General features: G+C 42.1%; 1 protein-coding gene across 3 annotated transcripts in view; it reads right to left on the bottom strand.

The window, feature by feature from the left end:
* celsr1a (cadherin EGF LAG seven-pass G-type receptor 1a) overlaps positions 1 to 18,207 on the bottom strand; it is an 87,728-nt gene that overhangs the window by 37,736 nt on the left and 31,785 nt on the right. For all 3 annotated transcript variants that reach the window (XM_035673781.1, XM_035673798.1, XM_035673789.1), the window contains exons 2-6: positions 11,786 to 12,141; positions 11,411 to 11,699; positions 7,760 to 7,982; positions 6,104 to 6,219; positions 4,351 to 4,439 (exon numbers count right to left, since the gene is read on the bottom strand). In XM_035673781.1, the coding sequence (XP_035529674.1) occupies positions 4,351 to 4,439; positions 6,104 to 6,219; positions 7,760 to 7,982; positions 11,411 to 11,699; positions 11,786 to 12,141 (1,073 nt within the window). The remainder of the gene's footprint in view (positions 1 to 4,350; positions 4,440 to 6,103; positions 6,220 to 7,759; positions 7,983 to 11,410; positions 11,700 to 11,785; positions 12,142 to 18,207) is intronic.

Below are 18,207 nucleotides of genomic sequence, written 5' to 3' on the forward strand. Positions count from 1 at the left end.
AATATTATATCAGGAGTGTTTACATGCAACGGCAGACTAATATAATCCACTGTTGTGTAAATGTGGATTTACAATTGTATTGCTAAATGCTTGAAAAATTAACTACTAATTTTTTACCACTTACTCCTAAATAATTAAAAAGTCCACCTTACTTTTCCCCAAGCTTTTAACTGAACCTCACAATCTTTTATCAATGGAGGAAGTTTGTCGTTGATTTGAAATGCTATTTAAAAAGCTACTACACTGTAGTTGAGGGTTTTTTCTGTAAAATCACTACTTCTTGTGTTCAAGAATAAACTATTTAAAGTTTCATTTAGATCTGTCTTTCACAGCAAAAACCATCTATTATTTAAATTTAATACTTTTTTAAATGGACCTATTATGGTGAGACTATGGGTTGTGAGTTAATGTAAAATAAAACAAATCCAAGCATTCTTTTCCTATTTGGCATTTATATTGTATTCCCTGATGTAATCCATTGCAGTGGCCTGGCATGATACAATCATGAATGACAACTGACATTCCTGCCCACGTGTCCAGCTAAATAAACATCATTTCCTGCACCAAGGACGTCAGTTTCCTGGTAGTAGCATACAATCAAAACCCAAGACAAACTCCTGCTGCTCCAATGAATACCCATCAATGCGCTGTGTTATCAGGTTTGTGCATGTTGTGTGTGTGTGTGTGTGTGTGTGTGTGTTTGTGTGTGTGTTTCCTGTTTAGGTGTGCCTTGCTGACACTGTCAACTGTCCTTGAGACGCCACACGGCGGAATTTCAAACATGTCTTTATCCTTCCACTTCTATTGTGTAACATCTCCAATAGCAGTACGGACATATGCACACATTCAAAAACACACACACACACACACACACACTCATACACTCACTCAAAAAAGCTGTCTATTTGTCGGCCCCCCGCTGATGCAAACACACGCACACACAGCTTTCCAACCGACCCAGATCATTGCAACAATGGCAAGTCCATGTCTGTTGTCATGCCAACCCTCCCCCGACCTTTGACCTCTGTTTTTAAGCAGAAGCTGGTTCTGAGAGCAGCAGCGGCTTTAAAAAGGGGGCACCCGTACAACCCTGCACAACTTCAACCGCCTCATCATCTGACCCAGTAAATCACCGTCTGTGTGTGCATGTGTGTATTGTGTGAGTGCGTCGTTAGGACCGTTACAAGCCAACTGGGGCTCCTGTGGGAAGAGAACCAACATTTGTGAATCTACAGTTTTACTGGCTTTCTGTAATTAAAAGGTATATTGTGTTATTTTTGTGAAATGCAATTAAAATCTTACTAGTTGACATAATTACTAAACAGCCTTTTGATAAGTGTCAGATGAGATGTATCGACCCTGATCCTATATAACCTTATTTACTCTTCAGTCTGAAACTGTCATATATTAGCAAGCTAATGTAAACTTTGTCCATTAACGAGTTCAGTTAGTTATGCACCATTTACACCTAGCAAATATTGAAATATAATGTAAATATTTATCAACAAACTAATTTTTATGTAAGAACTAGTTGTATGGTGAAACCCGTTTTAATTTAGAGATAAAGCTTATAGCTAAATTTGATTTAGGCTAATGTTTAATGGCATGGCTTGTTGTTTGAGGAACACTGTGGTATTTTTATGAGGTAGAATTTAAAATCTAACTAGTTTTCGTTTGTTTTACAAAGAATTTTTAATGCTTTTTAAACTCCTCAAACTAAACAATAATATTAAGTATTGTGTGAGGAAAAACGTCTTAATTTAATGATGCCTAAATCTCCACTTATTAAACACTTCTAACTATTTCATGTTTGAACTTAGCATGTGCAACTGGTTACTGATCTCTATATCAATCACCAGAAGCCATCTTGAACAAAATCTCTCCATTTATGAGCACTAAAATCCCCCAAAAGCTACCAAAGAGATAACTTATGGACAGAGAGGGAATATGATTTATGTGCGAGTGTTTGTGTGTGTGCGTGCGTGTTTGCCTGACATGAATCTGGATTACATCACAGTTGGAGAATTGGGCTCTGATCTTTCCTCTAGTCTCTCTGAGCAATGCAAGCAATGCCACCTTCAGACTAATGTGTGTGTAAATCTGAAAGTGAGGGTTCTTTCCCTCATGCACGGCCCACATTCACGTCCGTACATTCACATGTCAACACGTCTAATCTATTGTGAGAACATTACTGCTCTCTGCCATATACATTTCCACTAATCCCTCAAGCAACTGATGTAGGATTAAATTACCATCAGTCAATCCGACTTCTGATCATTCAACACATGAAGAAAAGCTGACCCTGTGTCAGCACTACAGTTGGCCTCTGGCTAATTCAACGGAATGTGTCACCTGCTTTGCAAATCACTGTTCTGTATTAAGGCTGACGCTGGTGGAACGCGCACATCCCCTGCTTTACACGCTAATAACACTTGCATACACTCATAATACTGACGTAATACATGTGTGTCTTTATGCGTGTACTAGAAGAGCAGATGTATCTGCATGTCACAGCAGCAAAGATGAAGCCTATAGGATCAGTAAAGATAAATAGAGAAGAAAAGGTAAACGGTACAGAATGGAAACAAAGCAGGAAATCTGTTCAAGCATGGAAATTAAATCTCTTGTTTCCATGGAGACATCCCTACAAACACTAGACGACCCAACAGACAAACATAACAAAGAAGTCTTCAGTGCCAACTAACTGTGCTCTGCAAATAACCCTAGTGGTAGTCAGGAGCCTTGCAGCGATTTTAACAAAGCACTACAAGGTTCAAGCTATTGTCTCTAGCGTCATAAAGGCAGTGCCGTTGAACAGGCAGACATGCAGCCTAAACACACCTCAAACAATAGATACAGATGTGACCCTGCAGCCAACAAGGTACACTATGGTAGGCTGATTCATCACCTCTGATGAATACTTTCCTGTCAAGGCTACCAAATATGCTATGGGCCCTATACAGTAGCTGGTAGACACAAGAAAGAGGCGAACAACCTGTGAAATGTGAGAAGGCGTGCACTGTAGGCGAGCGTTAGCCTAAGAAGCAGGTTACTCTCTTAACAAGTTGCAAAACACAAGTGCTGCTGAAATATGATGCTGGAAGTCTTGGGTCAGGCCAGTGATGCTACAGCTTTCAGTGTCACAGACATGAATGAAGAGCCAGAAAGAAAAGGAAAGAGATGGGGGGTGAAAAAAGGGAATGAATAGAGAGATGTCTTTTGTCAGAACATAGCGTACACATGCATACCTATTAGCTTTGAAAGGTTATGAAATAAGGCTAGCACATGGTGTTTCTCGTGTCAACAAGGCTTGAATTAATTGGCTTCACTTAGGGAAGAAGGCATATCCACCACTGTTTTAACTTTAAATGGGTAAGATTGCTCTTTAGCCAGGTAAGAGACAGATAATTGTCCTTCTAGCAATGCCATACTTTAATTCACACGGTTGTCATACATAACATTGCCATTTCTATAACAGTAGACCACTGACCAGATTTAAAGGTTTATTTGAGAGCTCTTAAACCGTACAGTTAATTGGCTGACACAAACTATAGGATGTACATGTTTAGTGGGCCAGTGTTATCTTATTTCCTGTCTGGTTTAATGTTATAAGAACAATGGCTGCAGGCTCTGGAAGTTTGTTGAAAATGAACACCTGCAATGTAAGCCCTTCTAATATAATATAACAACTGAAGTGGATACATGAGCTAGGTGGTGAAATAATTGCTGTCTCTTTTCTGAGATTGGACTTAGTAAAGAGGCAAGTCGACCATCGTGGGAACGTCTTGAAAAATGGTTAAATAAATAAATCCTTTTTGTCAGTGATTGGGATTCAGGGGAGATTGTACCATTATGAAAGTATCCACAGGGTACATATAAAGACAATCCACCATTGAAAAGCAGCTATATACTTAAGCTGTCTAGTGGGAAAATACAGTTGTTGAACTTTTGACCCTTGAAGCTAAAGCCAGGCCCCTGCACTTCATGCAAGAAAGCTATACCATAATTCAGTGTCAAAGGCTAAGGCAGAGGGGCGAGCACCGTGTCAGAGTTTACGTCACAAAACAAACTTGCACTGTTAAGATAATCTGCCGAATCTGCAGTCAAGGTCAACTGCCTTAGTAGCCTCAAAGAAATTCACATTTCATATACTTTACTCCCACAATAAAACTCCTGAACTTATTAACTCTCAATACTGGCTAAATACGCTCCTGATGGAATATTCAACTTGATTTTTCTATGTCATAAACTCTAAAAAAAATCTCGTTTTCAAAAGCCAGGACAAGGACATTTTAAAAAGTCTACTGGCGGAGGCGGCGCAGCGGTCGGTTGTGTGCTTAAGTTCCTTACCTTGTTGTAGTAATGGAGCTGGACAGAGTGCCACTGGCCGTCACTGACCCCGCCTGGGATGTAGGGGGACACTGTGGTCTTTGTCTCACCTGGAACACGAGGGAAAGAGGGAAGAAGGGGAGAAAGAGTGAATGACGGGAGATTGGACATTGGGGGAGTGATAACCGGGACAGTGGAAAGGAAAGGAATGATGGACGGATGAAAGAGAGGCAAACAGCAAAAGTGAATTATGACCATAATGTGATTTAAATGATTAAGCGCAGCTGCTGTTTACCTCTACTGCACAGTTTCAGCCTAGGATCTTGACATTAGTCATTTAAATACGTAACTTTTTCTGTAAGTGGAACGGGACTACAAACAAACACGTTAATGAATCATTCATTCACTTTACTATAAAGATACAACTATTGCAGATATTGCTTTAACGCAACTGAATGAGAGGAGGAAATCATCAATGAAATGTCTTTCTCACTCAACATATTCCAGGTGATTGATAAATTACCATTCAATGCAAACTCTGTGGCCTTACTTGACATACATAAACCCATACGCACACACTATGATCATAAATCAACTGTTGGGAAAGCCAGTATTAGTCCGTAGTATCAATGGCTCTCAGTGAGATGATTGTAGAGCACAATGGCACTGGATTTACTGGGGGTTTACTCTGTTTGTCAAGGGCAGGAGCAGCCTGGGCAGAAATCCACTGCTCTGGAAATCAGTAAACAGTACAGCAACGCTGACGAGTTAAGTGTGTGCGTCTTTGTGTGTGAGTGTAGAGAGAGTTTATAAGTGATGTCTCAGCTTTCTGGTTGTGCACGTGAGAGACAGAAAGTACGTGATTGTATGTCCTACTTCGCCCATGTATTTACTACACTGCATAAAGATAGGAAAGCACTGACAGAGAAACACTGCAAACAAATCAAAGACTTTCCTCCCACCCCTCTTCATTACCCATGAGTCATAATTCTGAGTATTTAATTTGATGAGTCATGCATTCAACATTTAGTCACATTTCAGATTTGAAGTTGGGCACAAGGACTTGGCTTGGCTGCCAAACAGGCTTCACCCAACATAATCATATTGAACTGGATTCCTCCCTGTATGGTACCATGGGAAAGTAGCCCAACTCTGAAAAAAACAGTCACCACTCCAAAGAAATATGTGTTTGATCTGCAATCCAACAGTTTTAACAATGATTGTGGGTGTGTGTGTGATTGCACATGAAACTGTATGTGCGTGAGTATGCATAAGTATTTATGTGTGCACATATGCCTTAAAAACATTGTTGGTGAAGAAGTCTAGTTTTGAGTGATCCACTGCTCATGGGCTTTAGCCTGTGTGTTTGTGTGTGTTAAGTATGTGTTTTTTGGCAAGTTAAATGTCTGAGCCATTATCAATCAGTCTGGCAGCTCCCTTTGTGAGGAAGCAGCTGCTTTCAAAACAGTAAAACACACCCATCTATCTCACCTACACACACAGAAACACACACACAAATGAACATGTTCAAATTTGGTACATTTTGGATACATGCATGCTCTAATACACACATACACAAAAACAAACACTCTTTTCAAAAGAAAGCGCATGCTGATAAGAGTTATTTCACAGGCTCTTAGTGAAAGTCACTTTAGATAAAGTGCACTTACCCCTGTGTTAATCTACCTGCAATTCAGCTGATATTAACAACAATTACTTTAAGTGGTCAGCACACACACACACACACACACACACACACATTATGGGGCCTAACCTCCAGAGAAGGTGAGCTGAATCTGCTCGTCGATGATCTCCACAGCGATGAAGTCGTGTTTTTCATTGAATCTGCCGTTGTAGAGAAGCAGAGAGTTTCTCTCTCTGGTGGCGAACCTACAGGAGACAGATCTTTTAGATTCTACGGTGATAAAATCAACCCAAAAATGAAGATACAGTATGCGGCAGCCAGAAAATAGCTTTGCTTTAATTTATGCAATGCAGAGGTTCAAAATGAGGCTTAAAAAAAACATTTGTCTGGCAGTAAGGGTTGAGCGGATTTAAACTGTTTTTCTCCACTTTAGCTCGTTTCCTGTTACATTTCTAAGCACCTCTCCAACTCAAACAGACCGGGGCTGAGCGGTTGAAGGCCTTGCAGATAGCTTTATGATGAAAGGACCAAGGAGCTCTTGAGGAAAAGTCACTTGGAAAGGAAAGGCAGGAAGTGTGAAGCCGGTGGGCCGCAGAGAGGAAACGGGTCCTCTGCCTTGGGATGATGCATGAGCGTATCCACGTGTGAGAGAGGGACAAAGACCTGGTGAATGAGCCACTACCTGCACGTGGGTACAAAGTTCAACATGTAGCTGTTTGTGTGTGTTAGGAGTGTAAGGTGAGGGCAGAGGAGTCAGCCGGCAGATGCCAGTGAGGGCAGCGGGGCAGGAAGTCAGGATGGCTGTAGCCAAACACTGATAAGGGAAACCCATCGCACAGCCTTTCCTGTTTTCAACCTTTCTCACCGTCATGGCGTCTACGAACTCGCATTATCAAACTCATCTTACCTGTTACTGGTAATGAAACGCGATAAAAGTTTTTCTCTACATAATATTTACAGTGCGCTTGCTTGCTGAACTTGCTGAACCAGGGTGATTTTTCCTCCAACAGTTTCACAAGCACAAACAAAGTCATAAAGTTGCACATTCAGATGGAGCGTGTGTGTGTGTGTGTGTGTGCATGTGTGTATTGAGAGAAGGGAACAGAGACACAATGGAAAAGTGTGCACATGTCTCAGCACGCCCCAGTTGACACACTTGCTGAATTCAACTGTGTTTATTTGTGCACCTCCTCTCACTCCCTAAATTACCGCTGATACACGGCTACAAGTATCACACCTCATGTACAGCAGTTACTGTGCGGTTAAAAGCTGGTGCAGCAATCCCAGGTGGGCGTAAGAAAACAAAAAGAATATTAATTGGAGCGCTTAACGGCCAAGATTTTGTAAATCTAAAGTCTGCTTAAGAAAACTATTGAAAACTATTATTTGAATTTGGTGGCATATAGCATGAACTCTGTACAAGTAATATATTCTCAGGCTTTTTTTAATTTTAAATAATTAATAATAAATAATTAGTTTAGTATAGTTTAGCATTTAAAGAGTTATGTCATTTTTGTTTGTTTTTTCTCCAAAAACACAACATGTAATTGATTAAATAGTCACATTATCTGCTCTAATGTGAGCTCCAATTGTTAGCATTTCCAGCTAATTTTGAATGAATTTTGTGCATTAAACCTGCCACCATTATCATTTTAAAAAATGTGCTGTGTGTGAACAGTCATTACGGGGGCTGAGGCTTAGCAAACGGTCACCCTTTTTCTTGAATTGAATTACATTTTATTTGAAAAGGAATGAATGGCAGAGGAAGGAAGTACAGAAACTCACGTGAAGGAGACGGTGAAGTGGAACCTTTGCCTCAGGCCTCTGAAGGTGATGAAGGACTGTCCGGGGAAGCTGCGGGTGGTCATCTCGCAGTAGGGCTTCTCGTACTCTCCTGGTGGACACTGGCACATGAAACCACCCGCGAGCCGGTTGACACACTTGCCGCCGTTCTTACACACACCGGGTACGCACCGGCCTGACGATGCATTCAGCTCGCAGTGCTCGCCTATGAGAGAATGGAGGGCAGTTCAGTTCAACAGAGCGTCTGAGATGGTTTGCATCTGTTGTATGACCCATGTTGATTGTTTTGTTTGTTTATTAGTTTTAATTTCAGTCTTTGCTGGGGTTGACAACTTTACTGCTACCTTGGTTTGAAAAGGTGACATCTTCTGTCGACGCTGTTGTCTGTAGATACGAGGTGTGTATTGCAATAGCAGTGCAATGCAATGTGAATGATAAATTACCTGTCAGCGCATGATCTCACCAATTTATTTTTATTTTATCTTTTCTGTGAAGCATGTTGTCCATCGTTGACTGACTTATCAGACGTGTCATCTGTTTGGAATCCAGTTGTTTTAACAAGGCCTTTGATTATAAGTCAAGCAGGCTTATACAACAGCGATAACATTACGTTGTTAAGGGCCCTCTTAAAACCCCAGGTTAAGAAAAACCCTCTCTCTGTCTGAATGTTAGCAATAACAACAAAGCCCTGTTTATAGCCCCTTTCTGGGAAGCGCAGGTCTTAGCCACAATGTAATTTGGCCATATTTGGAGAGAAGAGAGAGGATGGGAGATAAAAAGGAGTAGGGAGCATGGAAAGGGAGTGACAAGGGGGGAAAAAACTTGATGGAGAGAGGGTGGAAGAAAGGAAGAGAGGAGACGTTGAAGACAGGGATGAGACATTCCTCTATTAAGTCAAATCCGTGGCTGAACTCATGCTGATACTTTTAAACCATATAAAGACCAGACAAATCCTTCTTAGCGTCACTCTAACTTGGGTTCTATGATAATATATCACTCTTGAATGAACACATCACATTCCAACAATTATTTCAGATTAAGTGTTGGAATTGCCTTTTTATGCTCCCACTTTTCCCTAAACCACTTCTACGTCTACTTTAACTAACCACATCCAACATTTACCAGGGTTTACCAGAAGCACATTTACTCACGTGCAAATATCGTGATTTTAACTGATATTGGATGTGTGAATGCGCATTGTGAGTTGGCCCAGGTATGGTCAAATCCTCCATGAGACCAACCGAACTAACCAGGTTAACCCAACTAGCAGGGAGACTTTGGATCGGCTCATTGTCTACGAGGTCTTGTGGTTCCCGCTGCTACTTGGGCTGGGAGTTGCCATAACTTGGAGGCTGCATGTTGATATCAAATCTATTATATTACATTATCTAATTCAGTTGCTTACTGCAGTGGGTCTCACCATGGGAAATTCCTGCTAAATTACCATGTGGCTCTAGCTTTGTCCAAAATCAGTGAGTTGGGCCCAGCTTTCTGGCTTGGCTCATATAAATTCCTCCACTAATACACACAACAGACCTCTTTCTGACTGCAATATTATTTGTGATAGGTGCTTCTGTGTCTCATGCAGTGTTGTGTGTCAAACTGATGTCCAGACAAGATCTCTCGACCCAGGACGCACACAGACCCCCAACACCACAGCCTGGAACCAGCTAATGGCCCTTCTCTCCTCAGCATAATCCTTTTTTCCGAGGGTGAATTATAAGGATCTGTTTCCCTGTAATGCAGGAAACCCAAGGAGGACAGAGCGGGCCCCCTGTCATCAGCCCCATAATGGCCCCTGATGGGCCCTGACTATCTTGAGTTGAACTGTGACCTTCAAAGGGGGGACACAGGGAGGCAGGTAAGGGAAATATGATGGGTGAGTGTGGAAGATGGACATGGAGAGCAGGAGGAGAAGGCGAGGCAGGGCCAGTGAGTGACAAAGACAGGTATAATCAGGTAATTACATCAGATAAGATAGAGGAAGAGAAGGAGAGGAGAGGTAGAGTGTTGGGAGAGACAGAGGGAGAGGAGGGATGACGGCTGTCAGAGGCCCTCAAGGCTCTATTAGGGAGAGGCAGTCAGTCAGGTATCAGATGTACAAGGGGAAGTATGGGAGGAAGATCAGTGACATCGGGAAATATTTCAGAAAGTGATTTCAATGGGAATGCTGAAAGCTTCCGAGGCTTCCCATAGTTCATCTACCATGTGAACACTGTGCAGAGTTACTGTAACTGCCAGCTTCCAGCCAGAGTTTAGGGCTTCTTTGTCCTTTTCTCTAAATCAGTGTAAAGGGTTAGGGGTTAGGGTTAGGTTAAAGGTTGTGGAGAGACCATGGGCAGGAATGTACATCTTGTAACCCGCCTGCTCGTGCGCATACATGCGTGCATCCTTGTGCGCATGCTAGTAGGCCACAAGATACAAATAACACAGGGGCAGCTCATCAAAACACATCAGGCAGACAGGGAGAAACATTTGTAGTGCTGTTCCTGGCCAATAAACATGATGAAATCACAAGCACAAGACGTTTCCTCAAAAGTCTGAGAAAGAGCCTTGTGCTTGTAATACCACTTGCAAAATAAATATTTTTCTATGGAACCTATTTGGTGTGCGTATTATTCTGTTTCATATCCTGTTTCTGGTGACCTAACGTACTATATATTCACTCTATATATTAAAAAAAGAAAGATACCACCGGTATAAAAAAGGTGTCCCTCTTACTTGTCAACAATCTTTACTGATCCCAAAATCCTATTTTCCAATGACTTTTTCCTCTATAAACAATGATAGAGAGACACTTACTTTCAAGTAGCACAGAAACCATGTGGTCTATAGGGGGCCACATTTTCATGACATGTTATACTAAAGTGTCAGAGCTACCACTTTGTACTGTATTGCCTCCATATAATGTTCATATTCCACAATATTAAGAGGAAGTTTTAAAGCGAAAATGTCATTAAAAGCTAATGTGGTTTTGGTGAATGGGTTAAGGGATATTTGAGACGGATCTGGTTTAACCAGTGTAGTCAGCATTCCATACACCTCTATACAGCAATAAATCTACTGTATGTACGTGTGTGTGTGTGTGTGTGTGTGTTATATACCTAGTGTGTGGCTATACCTAGAGTATTACAAAGCATGTTCTCCCTCCCTGCACTCACCGGCGTCAACTTCAAGCTACAACAATAGGTAGTGAGAGCTTTTACAACCTGTCAGTGCGGTTTTGCAGTTTTGTAAAAGTCATTAAAAGCCTTTGTCAGAAAGAACACGAGCCCTTGCACATACTTATAATAGACTTTCAACGTTTTCTTTGGACAAATATGTCTCTATATCTCCTGTGGTTACTTCAATACACTCAGTCTATTATCAGCACAGTATAGTTTAGTTTAGGCAAAACAAGACATGGTGAGATATGTATATCAAAAGTTCTTAAGAGGTATAAATAAATATAATAAAGAGGTGTCAAAAGTAATAATTTTCAGTTGCCACCAAGACCATATGCAGGATGAAGATAATTTTAACTCCAAACGATCTCTCATAACCAGTCAATAATTGGGTTGTTGTTAATTGTTTATCAAGTTAAATTGGAATGATTTACTGAATTTTTATTTTGTTTCCACGTTGACAACTCACCCGTGAAGTCTTCCAGGCACTCGCAAGTGTACCCTCCCTCTCGGCTGCGGCATCTCCCGTTGTTCTTGCAGGGTCCTGAGTAGCAGAGGTCGATCTCGGTCTCGCAGTAGACCCCGGTGAAACCGAGCGGGCAACGGCAGCGCAGCCCGTTGATGGGGTGGATGGGCCGAAACAGAACCGTGTCGGAGGCGATGAAGGGAGGGGAGCTGTCGAACTTCAGCACCGACACACATTTCATGTAGTTCTCACAGGGCTCCCGCAGGCAGATGTTGTCATCAAATGGCAACACCTGGAGAGAAGAAAAAAGTGCATTAAAATGTGAGTTTAGCTTTTGGAGTGTATGTGTGCATTTGTGTGTCTGTGTACATATGTTACCTCCTGAGAGGATATCAGCCTGAGCAGGGTCCTGTTGAGGTAGATCTGCTCCTGCAGCTCCTCCGAAGGGAAGAACGTCCCTTTACCTGCGGCGCCTCCAGGCTGCATCGCTGAAAAGGTTACGTTGAGGATGGAGCCTTGCACGTCAGTGTCGTTTTGGATGTTGAACACGAATACTGCTTCCCGTTTGGTGGAAAGCACAGCTGCCACGCCCTCAAGGAAGAGGCTGAGCAGGGGAGAGAGGAAGCGCTCCTGGGACATGTTCTCCAGACGCACCGTGATGCTGTTGGTCAACATGTCATCAGTGATGATGGTGACACGCAGCGTGCAGAGGGCCACAACGACATGGAGACCATCTGGATGAAAGAAAGGGAAAATATTTGACTGTTAAACACTTTTTACTTATTGGAAGCTTCAAATGGCATGGTAGAGAAATCATCAAACTTGACAAACAAAAACACGGTCACACAGCACAGACAGGTTCAACTAGTCTGATAGAGGACTACAAAAGTCCAAAATTGCCAACAAAGATGAAAGGACCCAAACCAGGCCCTTTTGTTTTTAGACATGAGTTCAGGTTTCAGCAAGGTGAGCACTTTATGTGATACAGCGCGTATCAACAAAGCAGAGGAAGGTCACAGTGAGCCAACAACAACACACACTTGAAAGCTCTGCGTGTTTCCAAAGTTTACAAGGTGGCGACAGTGGCGTCAAATAGTTCAGAAATGTCTTTTGAAATCTAGTTATTATTTCAAGATAACAGAAACCTCCTCTTGTACAAATAATAATTAATTGTAGAACAGCACTACAATACAAACATGATGATTTATTTCCTGTAATAGTGTGAATATATTTCCGGACTATTATGTTACACTGAGACTGCCCCTTGATTTACTGCCAAACTGCTCTGTCTTTATGTTTCTGGACTACTACCTTACTTCTTTTTTTTTTTTTTTTATAAAATATCGATTATTAGCTTATCTATTCTTCAGTGGACAGTTTAAGTATCTCAAAGTGGTCTAAATATTGTTATAGAAAGTTTCACTGTATGAAAATATGAATGTAATCTTCAACAGTTGATTCATGTTAAATCGGAAGAAAAGATGAAGATAATGTAAAAGATTTATTCTTGCTAATGTAACATGGCAAAGTCACTTCAGGAAAACAACCTAAAATCCAACAGAGCAGTAAGGAGCGGAAAACCTCACCCTAAACTCAGATTTAGTGGTTAGCATCAGGGACCGCCCATATAACTCAATACTGGTGGTACCCATACGTGTTGGACCCAGTCCTATCTCTTCTGCCCTCTCCACACTGCAGTTTAACAGCTTGACTTGTTTACTTTGTAACACTTTTGCCGGTAGATTGAATTAAGTGGTTGCCAGTCGGAGTAGATTCGGTGTGATTCAAGCCCTGGCTGGGAGTAATTAGATCAGTCTAGGATTTCTGCCCCCGGGGAGGGTCGGGTCTGGTCTCATACCTACTTCTGGCACAACTGTAAGCTCTGGTGCCTATGGAGGGAAACAGACGGCTATAGGCTGCAGAGGGCATGGGCTGGGTGAAATACAGCTGACAACAGGTGGTGAGGCCAGATGAAATTCACAGGGGGGGATAATACTGTTGAAGCGGGGATGGGTCGGATTGCACAGCTTTGCTGCACCATACTGAGCACATGAGTGTGTCATATGTGTGTTTCCAAGGGTGTGTGTGTGTGTGTGTGTTTAGGGGTGAAAGAGTCATGGTGAGTTTCAGCCACAGGTGCACTCTCAGATGGATATGAGGTCATTTCTCAGGACCCTAAAGTCTCCTCACACACACACACACACACACACAGTCGCACCGTCGATCAGAGCAGGGTGTGGACAGGCCAGCTCATCGGGCTAGTCTCAAGCTAACTGCTAACCAGACTGGAGGTCAACTCCAACTGCACTAGGACGAATAACACGCAATGGGGAAGCAACATAAGGGTCAATTAGTTCAGTGCAGTGGAAGATTGCTGCTGCTGGTTCATAGCTGTATGGGACATAAATCACGGTGCATGGGTGGCAACAGAGTGACAAAAAGCACACATACAAATGCAGACACACATTAAAACGTCACTATGCAGGACAGTGACACTAAACAGCAGCTGTGCTGTGTCGATGCTGCAACGAGCTGGAATGACGGTGCTCATTCAACGGAGTGCGTATCTGTCGGCTACTGTGTTTATTCCTCTGGAGCACTCCACACCTGTCTCTCCCTGTAGGTCGCGGAAAACACTGTTATCCCAACTTGCCGTCAGAGATCCATCAGCTGAATACACACATCCTGCTTGCATGGACTGCATAATGTGGAGGAGTAACAAATTACCCCAGTCGTACAAAGTCACATCAAATGAGAATGTAACCAAGTAGGCTTGACACAATCTGTTACCACTCGTCCTAAGTGAACACAACGGTGCAGCCCAATCACTGACATTTATTTATTCTCATTCACACACAAACTACCACTGAAAGCAATGCTCAGTGTATGGCTTTCTCACGATGACAGACATCGGGCTTCGGCACGTATTCTAGACATGAGTGCAGCTATTTCGTGACTGAATAAACTACAGCAGATTAGCACTCCCAATACAGTCAGTGCTCTATTAGCTTTTCAGACCGGGAAGGACTTGCACTGTCGGGCACAGTCTGATTGGAAGAGGGCGGCAGGAGAGCAATGACACCATGGAGCGCTGCAAGAGCTGAATCCAAAAATGATCACAGAGTCATGGAAAGATGTGAAGCAGAATTTATGAGGCAGAAAAAGACAGGGGCAGTGCTGAGAAAATCCGATTGAGATTGCAATGGCTATGCAATCATGTGGCACCGATTATAACTTGAGCAGTGCGACATGTCAGTTGTTAAACACTGCTAGAGGAAGGCAATATCGCTTCCATTTCTTGTGGCCAGAATTAATAAAATAACTTTTATTTTACCCATGGAACACTTTTAAAAGATAGTTGTTTGTTTCCTTTTCTCTTTTTAGGGGCATACCAACCCACACTATTTATAGAGCCCACCAGCTGCTAGCATGGGATCACACACACACGAAGAGGATGGGCTGAACCGTGGAAAGGGTGTGTCACAGGCAGACGCCACGGAAAAAAACATTCTATGTGTGTAAGTATGCTATCTCTCTCTCACACACACACACACACACACACACACACACACACATATAGGCACCCACCAGCACACATGCACAAACAGACACACACAGGTTTTAATAGATGACCCTGCAAGTAAAAACAAGAGGTGGGAGCATCAAAGCGTCGGTGTAATCTCAACACTTTTGAAGCATCACGGATAAATCGTCTATTAACTATACATGCTCCCTTATCTCTATTAACCGCACTGTTGATTGAACACATTTACAAGCATGCGCACACACTCACTGTATAGCCCTTGTAAAGATCAGCAGTGTTTTATAGCACATTATGATTTGGTTATTGCACTTTTACAGTTTTACAGCACTGACAAATATGGATCTATGTGTCAAACACATTAGTTAAAATCAGTTAATTTAGTCGTTTGTGTTTAGTGAGTTGTAGGCTTGGTTAATTATTGACAAAGGCAAAAGGAGATATGTGAATAGGCCACACATTCAGAGTCCAGCATTGTAGGTGGCGAGGGCTGCAGAGGTGATAAGAGCTTTTAATGACCTGTGAAGCAAGTCTCACCAACCACACACTTGTGTTTGTGTATGAGGACAAATGACCACACACCATGTACGCACACAAAAAGCTAATAAATTTGTCTATCAACTGTCAGTGTGCCTCCCTGACCACATAGTTCTATCTCTCTCACACACACACACACAGGGGTCTCTGTCTGTGGTTTGTGCTCGTCAACTTAAATCGTTGACATTCACTCTGTCCAGCTGTCACTGTGAGTGACAAGCACACACAGCTCCTGACAACACACACAGACACACACCTTATTTAAGATATTCTACAATTCTTTGAAAGTCCTTTAACTTTCAAAACTTCCAAACTTTCCAACCTTCCACAACAAGCAAACTACATGCTACATCACCCATATTTCTGAAAATATAAGTGCATGTGGCACAGAGACAACTCTGGTGGCCGGCCCCCTGCCTAACTCCACCGTGTCATGTCAACAACAGTGTTTAGTCAGTTAGCGAGAGGGACGGTCAGTAAAACAACAGAAAACAAACAAGACATTTGTAACTGTGACAGGTTTTAGAGAGGTGACAAGCCTACCAGAGAGACACACTTTACCCCTTTCACACACAATTTCAGCCCTCCCAAAGCCCTAAAATCCAGGCTATGCATTCTTCCCCGATAATAGGCCACTGCTTTCAATTCATTCATTCTTTTTACCACCACATCCTAGATTTTCATTTGTTCCTTATTTTTTTATGTGAAAGGGATCAGAAAACACCAGTTTTTACTTGGAAAATACTCAACCTGTAACTATTCCTTCCTTCATTAGCCCTTGCTTAGCTGAAGAAGTTATTTCCATCCTGACATTTATCATGACTAAAGAGAATAGTAATTGAGGGCTTAAAATGTTACAAGCTCAGGGGAGGGCTGCCATTATAATGGCAGGAAGCCCATACGACAGGGCATTGTAAAAAACTTTCTCTGCCATTTTTTCACCCCGCAACACTTTTTACTGCACAGTTAAAGTTTTACAGCGGAGCAGCCAATGAAAACTGATGTCAGGTAAAATCACAGAGAGCACTAGACAACCTTCTTTTCTCTCTCTCCCTGTCTTTCTGTCTTTCTGCCTTTCTCTCCCTCTTTTGAAGAGAAAAGGTTTCAAATATTTGAATCAATACAAAGCCTGTAACCTGAGTGGCTTCCAGCCAATCCCTGGGCAGAAACTCAACTGTCAGCTCCACCTTATTGGACACACCTGAACACCCCCAGCCTATCATGAAGGGCAAACAAACAGCAAGCTCGACTTTAGAGGCGATCAAACACTCTTTGAGCAGTTCGGTTTGGCAGCATTTCTCCTTCTCTTGCTATTCTTTTCTTCTCTGTTTTCAGTTCCCATTAAAACACCTCAACGCTGCCCAAAACAATAACTCTCAATTGCTCTGAGCTCACTTCAATAAAAATATTTCTCATCTTTTTGCTTGCCCTGTCATCACTCTAATCTCCCTTTGTGTGTGCCCATACTCCATTAAAACATTTCAGTTTTCCTCAGAGGATTGAGCATTGCCCCCCAAAATTAATTCCAACTGTTCTGTTCAGAGTCCAAAAAGATGTCAAGTCTCATCTCCCTTTCTCTCTTTTTCTCTCTCATGGAGACCAGCGCCAACATCAGATCACATATCAGCAGCCTGCAGACACACTGACAGACATCCTGTATGCTGAGAGCAGAGGGAAATCACCCTGCAAAAATCACACTGAAGTTAGCCCAATCAAAGCACCATCAATCAAAAGACGTAAAGCCAGGCTCTGAAGAAATAAAAGATGGACAGAAGAAAAGAGATTAGTGAGACCAGGAAATGAGGGAGAAATGTCTCAGGGACTGGAGAGCAGATTACAATAGAGAATGGTTGAGGAGCGACTCTCAGAATGACCCTCCTGGGAGACTACAGCTTTGTGCTGGTGAAATATGTGAGTAACTAAAATCAAACTTTCACATCCATTAACTATTAGACAGGTGCAGACCTGATCAAGCTTAGCTCCCAAATGTACTTCCAAACTAATGACTACATTAATGTAGCACAACCTACCCTTTTACAGGAGTAAAAAGCGTCCATTAGCAACCACATTTTTACCCATGGGACCAATAGCAGCGACATTGCTATGTTGCCTGCCAACTTGGTAGAAATTATGTGAAATTGAATCGGATTTGTAAGGTTGAACCATATTTAAAGTGATCTAGGTCTTATACCACCCTTTCCTTAAAAAAAAATCAAGAAAGATGGCAAAAAAACACCACATGGCGGCCCAAAGTGGTGCCCTGACTGCATTCTGCCGTGGCAGGTGCCGCCATCAAATCCACTTACATGATGTCACACTGGTCACAGTTGCTTATATTTCAAATCAGATAATGAAATGTCATAAAAATGTAGTTCTGCTTCTTGTATGAAGATACAGGTGGTGTTATTTATTTAGTAGCAATGAATTCTCAGCTGCACCACTATGCAATCCTCAAACAACGATAACACAATTTGAACAGTTCATCTAACATGTCTGTATCCTGAAAGCAATAATTCGACACTTTGGCTAATTCTCTTTCATACTGTGGGTTAGATGAGAAGATTTATACCACTCTCATGTTTATATCCTAAATATGAAGTAAAAGCCAGCTTTTTGCTAAGTTAGCTTAGCATAAAGGCGGCAACAGCTAGTCTGGCCCAGTTCAAAAGGTAACCAGCATGTAATTAACACGTTATATCTTGTTTCTTTAATCTGAACAAAA

This window comes from Morone saxatilis, unplaced genomic scaffold, assembly GCF_004916995.1.
Source record: "Morone saxatilis isolate NCDOM2014 unplaced genomic scaffold, NCSU_SB_2.0 Contig10, whole genome shotgun sequence".
In the NCBI taxonomy this organism is placed as follows: Eukaryota; Metazoa; Chordata; class Actinopteri; family Moronidae; genus Morone; species Morone saxatilis.